At 49.7% G+C, this 9,567-nt stretch overlaps 1 protein-coding gene across 15 annotated transcripts in view; it reads left to right on the top strand.

Moving 5' to 3' along the window:
• FHL1 (four and a half LIM domains 1) overlaps positions 1–6,853 on the top strand; it is a 63,833-nt gene extending 56,980 nt beyond the window's left edge. For 6 of the 15 annotated variants that reach the window (XM_032264024.1, XM_032264029.1, XM_032264025.1 and 3 more), the window contains 6 exons: positions 1,881–2,062; positions 2,495–2,669; positions 3,270–3,439; positions 3,932–4,118; positions 4,737–4,936; positions 5,358–6,853. In XM_032264024.1, coding sequence (XP_032119915.1) covers positions 1,907–2,062; positions 2,495–2,669; positions 3,270–3,439; positions 3,932–4,118; positions 4,737–4,936; positions 5,358–5,441 — 972 coding nt within the window. In that variant the 5' untranslated portion in view covers positions 1,881–1,906 and the 3' untranslated portion in view covers positions 5,442–6,853. Of the gene's footprint in view, positions 1–212; positions 427–1,880; positions 2,063–2,494; positions 2,670–3,269; positions 3,440–3,931; positions 4,119–4,736; positions 4,937–5,357 lie in introns of those variants that run through there. The other 9 variants (XM_032264032.1, XM_032264033.1, XM_032264034.1 and 6 more) reach the window with 4 other exon arrangements.
• The last annotated feature ends 2,714 nt before the right edge of the window (positions 6,854–9,567 follow it).

Here is a 9,567-nt window from a genome sequence, read left to right on the forward strand (position 1 = left end):
TCCCAGTTTGCTTTTTAGAGAAAAGTGCAAGAAAGAATCACTCTCTGGACTTGCTAAGTCTGTTAATTGTGACACAACTGTCCTAAGCAACTGTCCTTGCGCAAGAATGTCACTCATCTGCTTCATCTGCCAGCTCCTTAGAGATGAGGGGGGTCTGTTTATGTGTTAGCAGGAGGCAGAAGGTCTTGTGGCTCGTCCAGTGGCCTGATTTCCCTTGTTTGGAGGCTTGGTTCTGAGTGAGAGTTCAATAGCCTTTGCCCAGGCGGCTTCTCAGACACAGGGTGTGGTTTCCTTAGCTCACTCTCTGCTATTTGGTTGCTTATGGCAACAGGATCCAAATAACTTGGACATGTGTTTGTATAAAAAAACCTGGGAATGGAACCCAAAGTGAGAGTTTGGGGCTGTTCAGTCAGTGGAAGAGCTGCGGTGAGTACCAGGCAACTGCTCATTTATTTTCTCTCATTCTTTCTCTCTAAATTACACTGGATGTTTGCTAGCACAATAACCATGTTTGTGGATAGTTTTAGAAAATAGTCTCAATTCTTGTCTGTTTTCTGTGCAAATGAAATAATTGCTATCTATTTACCCGTGTAAATTTCTTTTTCAGGGGGAGAGGAACAAATTAGCATATGTTTAAAGAAGTTGAGAGCTAATAGAAACTCACATTTGGTACCTTTTTTGGTGGCAGAATTCTATAGGAAATGCTTTGGTAAAGGGAGTTGCAGAGTGTCTTAGCAATGCTCAGGATTGCAGGCCTGTTGTCTCAGGCCGCAGCTGGGGAGGAGACCAGGGAGGGAAGAGGGGTTGTTCACATGGAGGGAGTGGAAGGGATTCTTGGAATAATTTTTTCCAGGCTCTATTTTAAGATTATAATTTTTAAAACAGCACATATCCCAAATGATAACACTGGCTACACTTCTATGAGCATATTGATCCTCACTTGCTTGAATCAAGGGGGGATTTGATTTTGCTCACAAAGCCACCCATGACTATAACAGATAATTCATGGTTGCCAAACTTGCCTGTACCAATTGACAGTGCCATGTCCGTAAGTTCTCTCTTGCTATATTGCTGTGGCCTCAAAAGTCGGTAAACTTTCTTGGACAAACCTCTTTAGGATCTATTCAGGAATTTAACACTTTTCTCCTAGATTTCAAGCCAATTTAAACATTTTAAACAAATTAACAAGGATTGCTTAGGTGCCTCCTGTGGTACAGAATGAGCTGTCAGTTTCTATTCTGATGAATAGAATTTTATAGATAGGAGGAACAGGAGGCCTCCAGAGGATACTACCCTCTCTAAAAAATGAAGGAGGAAGAGCCAAAAGCGGGTGGAGAGGCTTCTTGATGACAACGTGGTGGGCTCAGAGAAGCTGCTGCCTACAGGCAGGGCCCCTGCTTTCCTGCGCCCCTTTGAGCCTCTGCCCCACACTCTTACTTTGTGTAAAATAACTGCTTCTCGCCTGCCTGCCCATCACAACTCTCCACTCCATTGGGTCACTGCTCAACAGCACAATAGCACTACCCAGCCGCACCTCCCAGCATCCTGTCCCCTGTCTGGTGACTCCGCCAACATGGCTCTGATCCACTTGTCCTCCTCCGTTTCCTTTGTGAATCAGCACAGTGGTATATCCAAACAGGGGCTTCTACCATCTCCCCAGGGAGACACTGGCCATCAGCCTTCTGGCCCCGAGGGGCACTTTTGTTCCTGGAATCATAGTTGAAGTATCTGTTGTCTTGGTGCCTGGTGGTCAGCTGTGCTGAAGGCGAAGCTGGGTCCTGGTCCCCAGACCCCATGGACTCCAAGGCAGCATTGCGCAGGTGCCTCTGGGTACTGGGGCGTTTCTGGTGGTCATTTGTCCTGTCTGCTTGCATCCGCAGGTCCCTCCAGCTATAAGGTGGGCACCATGGCAGAGAAGTTTGACTGCCACTACTGCAGGGACCCCTTGCAGGGGAAGAAGTATGTGCAAAAGGATGGCCACCACTGCTGCCTGAAGTGCTTTGACAAGTTCTGTGCCAACACCTGCGTGGAATGCCGCAAGCCCATCGGTGCGGACTCCAAGGTAACGGGCGTCCCCACGTACCAATGGGCTGGACTGGGCTTCGGAGTGTCCTTTCCCCACAACCATGGCGGTAGCATCTGGCTGTGAGGATTTCCCGGCATCACTGTAGCCACCTTGAGGTCTCAAGGAAGCCTCCTCCACTCCCCAGGCCACAGTGGCCTGAGCTGTTTAATGGGGGGCTCGACTGGACGGGTGACAAGGCCCTTGCCAGCTCTTTTGATTGCATTCTAAACATTTTAAGAATTGTGAGATTTTTATCCTCATCTCAGCATCCCTCCTATTACTCATAAGAACTGTCACTGTGGGGCCGTCCCAAGTGTAAGGGACTGTGTCATCTCAGTGGTCAGTCCCGGGGAAATCTGCCTTATGGGAGGGCTCCTGCCACCGTCCCCAGCACCCCTCACGGCGGTCCCCTGTCTGCTTGGTTTCCAGGAGGTGCACTATAAGAACCGCTTCTGGCACGACACCTGCTTCCGCTGTGCCAAGTGCCTTCACCCCTTGGCCAATGAGACCTTTGTGGCCAAGGACAACAAGATCCTGTGCAACAAGTGCACCACCCGGGAGGACTCCCCCAGGTGCAAGGGGTGCTTCAAGGCCATTGTGGCAGGTACTGCCCGCTTCCCACCCCGGGTTCCCAGGGAGGAGGCCCTAAGGGCAGATATGATGTGGGCTTGCTTGTCACGGTGGGGCTAACGTTGCTCTGAGCTGCTTTGAGATCTTAGCATATATATGTACACATATACATACACGTATATATGCGTACACATATATGCTCACACACACGCACACACTCGGAGACTAAAGAACACTGGCGAGAACAGCCTGTGGCAGGAGAATGAAGTGAACAGTATGTAGCGCTTTCTCATTTGGGCGTAGTAAGTGATGAAAGCATGCTTCTTCCTCAGGGTGTCATTGTGGGCCAGTCAGTCCCTGATTTAATGTCTAAGTGCACGCAGGGTATAGAGGTGGGAGCATGGGGGATTCAGGCATCGGATCCTAAAATAATAATGCTGGGGTCCCCGCCCATGACAGAAATCCCGGGTTGGCACAAGTACAATTAGAGCACAGGTAGGTTAGTTGGAAGTGTGAGGCCAGTAACTGCAGGGCCTGCATCCCCTCACCTCTAGGGGTCTGGGGAGTGGAGCTGAGTGGATGCAGCCCCCTGCAGAGTCTGTCAGTGGGGCCATCCAATTGCTTCCTCCTGCAGGAGATCAAAACGTGGAGTACAAGGGGACCGTCTGGCACAAAGACTGCTTCACCTGCAGTAACTGCAAGCAAGTCATCGGGACTGGAAGCTTCTTCCCTAAAGGGGAGGACTTCTACTGCGTGACTTGCCATGAGACCAAGTTTGCCAAGCATTGCGTGAAGTGCAACAAGGTATGCTTTCAAGGGAGTTCGGCATTGACCGCTGTTTCCAGAAGTGTTTGACGGTTTGCAGAGCACTTCCACACACACTATCCCATTCCATCCTCACGACAGTCCTGTGACGTAGGAATTATTATTCCCATTTTACAGATGAGGAGACCATGGATTAGAAAGCAGTGCCGCAGCCAAGTTGGCTGTCGGTACGCACGCTCAGCCCCGTGGTTTGGGTGGCCCATACAGCATGCTGAGCTGGGCAGCCCTGGCTCTAGAGGCCTGCCTCTACCACTTAGGGGCTGTGCAACCTCACATACGGGCTCGCCTTCTCCGAGCCTTGGTGTCTTCATCTGTAAACTGGGGATAATAATGGCCCCTGCCTCCCATGGCTGCTGTGGAGATTAAATGAGATATTGTATACCAAAGCGCCCAGCACGGTGCCTGGCACACAGTAGGCATTCAACAAAATGGTTGTTGAATCTGAATCCGGTGCTACACTCCCTGGTCTAGGCCATCACATCTGGAGGAATCACTTACCAGGATCAGCCCTGGCATGCCGATTGCTTTGTGTGTGTTACCTGCTCTAAGAAGCTGGCTGGGCAGCGTTTCACCGCTGTGGAGGACCAGTATTACTGCGTGGATTGCTACAAGAACTTTGTGGCCAAGAAGTGTGCTGGATGCAAGAACCCCATCACTGGTAGGCTAAAGAGTCCTTGCTAAGTCTGCCAGGCTAGGTTTTGCGCATGGTAACCATCTCTCATTTTTCTATCGTCGGTTTCATCCACAAAGGCCCCCAGAGAATGCCCTCCTCCCCCCGCTATTGTCATCCCAAAGGTCCCCCAAGAGTCTGGATTCGTCCCCAGGCCAGGTTAGGCTTTGCAATACAGAACACTTCCTGACTACTGCTGACTAACAATGCCGAGAGTTCACAAGCCTGAGACCTGCCGGCCACCACCGGCAGGCACTGCTACGTTGCAGGGGGATTCTGGTGGGAGGGGCGGGAGGAGGGTAGAAAGAAGGGGAGTGGGGTAGGGTGAAGAAGGGCAGGGGAAGTGGGAGGGGAGGCCGAAGAGTGATAACCTGGGATTGTAACACCCTGTAGCTGAAGGCTAGTTCAGAGGTGCCTGTTGGCAGGGTTTTTTTTTTTTTTTCGGTTTTTTGTTCATTTGTTTTTGCGATCAGCAAAGCTAATCACTTCATTCCTCATCTCGCGGCCGCGATCCACGTGCCCTGGGCCCTTTCCCTTGCCTCCAATTTTCCCATCTCCCCGGGGAGCCTTGAAATGTACATTTGAGAAGACTTTTGCCATCCTCAGGGAAAAGGACTGTGTCAAGAGTGAGCCACCCAGTCTCTAAAGCTAGGAAGCCCCCAGTGTGCCACGGGAAACGCTTGCCTCTCACCCTGTTTCCCAGCGCCAACCTCCGGGGCAGGCATCCGGGTGGAGAGAGGACTTGTCCCTCGTGGGTGGTGGTTCTTTATAGAAAAAATCGAAGCTTAGCAGCTCCTCGAGGCCCGGTAAGTGCACACCCCACGAACAGCCCAAGTTTGCCTCCTGGTGGCCACTTTGATGCCATGGCCCTGACCTAAATCAAAGAAACTGGTTATGCTGGGAGGTCGGTGCGAGTCACAGGGCAATAGCGCGGTGGCATGGGAGCGTGGGGTCTTTACATCAGGGAAGCCCTTGGCTGGGCTCCGGCTTCTTCTCAGGTCCTGGAGAGCCATAGCAGGGTTGCGGCGGCATGGGGGACAATGGCGGCGTGGGGGACTGTGCACGATGGAATGGAGGAGGGGGTCTGGGAGCCAGGCAGACACTGGCTCTTGTGGTGCTTGTCGGTCTGTGAGTGGGGCAGGTCGTCATTTTATCTCTCTGAATCGTGGCTTCCTTACCTGTATTCATTCAGCTGTTTTTCTTGTTTTCTTTTGTTTTTTTCCCCAGGGTTTGGTAAAGGCTCCAGTGTGGTGGCCTATGAAGGACAATCCTGGCACGACTACTGCTTCCACTGCAAAAAATGCTCCGTGAATCTGGCCAACAAGCGCTTTGTTTTCCACGAGGAGCAAGTGTATTGTCCCGACTGTGCCAAAAAGCTGTAAACTGACAGGGGCTCCTGTCCTGTAAAATGGCATTTGAATCTTGTTCTTTGTGTCCTTACTTTCTGCCCTCTAACATCAACAGGGGAAGAGTGGTCTTTCCCCTCTTTAAAGTTCTCCTTCCGTCTTTTCTCCCATTTTACAGTATTACTCAAATAAGGGCACACCATGATCATATTAGCATTTAGCAAAAAGCAACCCTGCAGCAAAGTGATTTTCTGTCCAGCTGCAATTAAAAAAAAAAAAAAAAAACTTAGGTAGATTGACTCTTCTGCATGTTTCTCATAGAGCAGAAAAGTGCTAATCATTTAGCCACTTAGTGATGTAAGCAAGAAGCATATGAGATAAAGCGCCCACTGAGCTGCCTCTCATGCCTCAGCTGGGACCCACCGTGTAGACACGCGACATGCCAGAGTCGGAGCGGCTGCTCCGACTCACTGCTCACCCTCTTCTGTGAGCAGGAAAAGAACTTACTGACATGCATGGCTTAACTTCCTCATCAGAACTCTGCCCTTCCTTCTGTTCTTTTGTGCTTTCAAATGACTAACATGAATTTCCAGAAAATTAACATTTGAACTTAGCTGTAATTCTAAACTGACCTATCCCCGTACTAACGTTTGGTTTCCCCGTGTGGCATGTTTCTGAGCGTTCCTACTTTAAAGCATGGAACATGCAGGTGATTTGGGAAGTGTAGGCAGACCTGAGAAAACGAGCCTGTTTCAGAGCAACATCGTCACCACAGATACTTCTGGAAGCTTAACAAAACTAACCCTGCTGTCCTTTTTATTGCTTTTAATTAAATTTTTGTTTGTTTTTAATTGATAGTAAAATAGTTTATGGGTTTGGAAACTTTGCATGAAAATATTTTAGCTCCCCTCAGATGTTCCTGCAGCGTTGAAATTCATCCTACAGAAGTAACCGCCAAACTCTAGAGGGGGAGTTGAGCAGGCGCCAGGGCTGTCATCAACATGGTTATGACATTTCCCAACAGTGATGAGTTGAATCCCTTGTAACGTAGTAGTTGTCTGCTCTGTGTCCCTGTGTTAATGAGGACTGCAAAGTCCCTTCTCTTGTGATTCCTAGGACTTATCCTCAAGAGGAAATCTGGATTTCTATCTACCGCTTTACCTGAAATGCAGGATCACCTACTTAACTGTATTCTACATTATTATATGACATAGTATAATGAGACAATATCAAAAGTAAACATGTAATGACAATACATACTAACATTCTTGTAGGAGTGGTTAGAGAAGCTGATGCCTCATTTCTACATTCTGTCATTAGCTATTATCATCTAACGTTTCAGTGTATCCTTACAGAAATAAAGCAGCATATGAATAACCTGCCTCCTGTCCTTTCATTCTGCTGGGTGGAATCACACTAAGGTGATACTCCAGACCCAGAAACCCAAATGACTTCTTTTCCTTCCAGGATATACTCAGTTCAGTACAGTTGTACAGAACATAAGAATTATAAACAAACCTGTAAATACCACATTTGATTGAGTTTAAAAAAAAAAAAAACCACTCTGACCTAAAATGGTATTTCCCAGATTTTCACATCCCTGAAAAAGGATGACTTGGTTTGATTTGGCCAGGGGATTAGGGAGGGAATCCCTGAGTCCCCCAGTGATGCATGGTGCTGAGAAACCATCTCAGTCCCTGTCTTTTGGGTGCTTCCTTGCTGTGCCTTTCCCTTTGTGCCCTCTGGAGCCCAGGGTCCAGGTTGAATGTGACCATCTCAACCACGGTTCCCTCCACTTGACAGCCGAATGAGATCCTTGCTGCTGCTTGTGGGCATGGCTCACTGAGGAGGCTGCCCCTTTGGGCCCATGCACTTCAGTTAGGGGGAACACGCAGGGATCTTGTGGGCAGAGGGAGGGGTTGGCCTGGCATTGAGGCTCTGCAGTTGCCACTAGCCTAGTACCACACACCAGTGTCTTTCATTCACCTCTGAGGCTTGTGTTCTTGGGTCATCTAACCGCCAACCCATGTGGCCCTTACAGCACCGCACAGGAGGCCCCATGCGACAGGTGTCTGCTGTACTCTCCCAGTGGAAGGGCCTTCAGACCATAACGGACCCTTGTCAAACTCCAGGCAGAACTGGGTGGGAGGAGAGGGTGTTAGTCTTAACTGGGCCCCATGCTGAGGGTAATACAAGCAAAGGGCAGACGCCCTTTGGTGCTAACATTTGCCTTCTGAGAAGGGCACTGAACCTGTCAGCAAGAAACCATGAGCACTTTCAGGAATGTGGCACATCGCCTTGTGTGTGTTTCCTTACAGAAATTAGCTGTGAAAACCTCGAAACCAATGAAGTCTATCTAGTCATCTGGGTCCCCAGGAAAATGAGGCTGGGTTGGGGGATGGAGAGTGGCTGCCCCCTCTGGCTGAGTTCCTGAGGCTACAGCAATGAAAGGAGCCCTGCGGGGAGAGGGGAGAGGAGACAGGCCTGGGATGGAGAGGGGGGCTCCACTGCCTTCACTAAGGGCTTTGGCCCCAGCTTACGCTCTGATCCTACCCACGTGCTGTTTCCCATTCCAAAGTCTTTCTCACTGTGCCAGTTCCTTGCCCTGCAGTCCTCGGTGCACCCTCCTTCTCAGCCCCTTCCCACCCTGATGCCCCTCCCCATCTGCCCTAGATTCTATTCTCTGCACTGCATTCGTTTCCCTTACTCCTGCTATCCCTTTGCCCTTCTAGCCTGCTTGGCCAGCAAAACCTGAGTGGATGGCTTGAGCTCTGCGGAGGAAAAGCCATCCTGGTCTAAAATTCCCAGTCCCACCACTTTGGCACTTGGCCCAAAGTCCCAAGACTGCCTCCACCACCCTCACCCGGGAGACTGAGGCTATCCGGAGTCTACTTCTAGCTGTTGCTTTGCGATGCCTGCCCTTCACACTTCTGCATCTTGTGAAGCACCTACACACATCAGAGCTAACCCTCTAGGCCGACACACACCATTGCTCCCATTTCCCAGATGAGAAAACAGAGAGGTTAAGAAGCTTGCTCAAAGTCCCACAGCTAATAAGTGACAAGCCACACCGTGGGCACACCTCTAGCAAATCACTCATGACACTAAATTGTCATACAAATACACACATCACAATAAAACCAGCATGCACAGTGCTCAGTACTTATAAGGCACTTTGTTGAATATGTGATTTTAAGAGTGACACCCATAAGGCTTAGGAAAAATGAGGGTAAATTTCCACTTAACAATTTGTCAGCAGAGAAACATTTTCTCCCTCATAATGAATGGGATCAGAATGTCAAGAACCTCTCTGCTTGTGGTCAATGGGTGGGCTCTGGCACCAGGCTACCAGGGTTCAAATCCCGGCTTCTCAGCCACTTTCTGCTCATAAGACCTTGGGCAAGTTACTTAACCTCTCTGAGCTTGATCCTTCATCTGTGAGACCTAAAATTTTTACTGCGCAGAATCCCATGCAGGGGATATAATACAAGTGCTTAGTGAGGGGACTGGCACCCAGTAAAAGCCCTCAATGCCATCAAAGATTTTGTCCCCAGCACTGAAGACACTGCTCCGGTGTCTGTGACCCACCCTGCAAGCCTCAGGACACCATGTCCACTCCCAAAGCAGTGTGGGGTGTTGGCTGGAGGGACAAACTTGGGTTTGAACATCAGCTCTGCCTCTTCCCAGTTGTGTGACCTGGAACAAATGCTGCTCGCCACAAATCTCCGTGTCCTCATAGGCATAAATGAAAACCCACACCTCGTAGGGTTGTTGTGAGCACTGAAAATGCCTGGCAGGGCACAGTGGCTCACGCCTGTAATCCAAGCACCTTGGGAGGCTGAGGCAGTAAGATCACTTGAAGTCAGGAGTTCGAGACCAGCCTGGCCAACATGGTGAAACCCTGTCTCTATTAAAAATACAAAAATTAGTCAAGTGTGCTGGTGCGTGCCTGTAATCACAGCTACTCCGGAGGCTGAGGCAGGAGAATCGCTTGAACCCAGGAGGCAGAGGTTGCAGTGAGCCGAGATCACGCCATTGCACTCCAGTCTGGGCGACAGGGCAAGACTATCTCAAAAAATAAAATAAAATAA

The sequence above is a fragment of the Sapajus apella genome, unplaced genomic scaffold (genome assembly GCF_009761245.1).
Source record: "Sapajus apella isolate SASKATOON/1434 unplaced genomic scaffold, GSC_monkey_1.0 scaffold141, whole genome shotgun sequence".
NCBI classification, from domain to species: domain Eukaryota; kingdom Metazoa; phylum Chordata; class Mammalia; order Primates; family Cebidae; genus Sapajus; species Sapajus apella.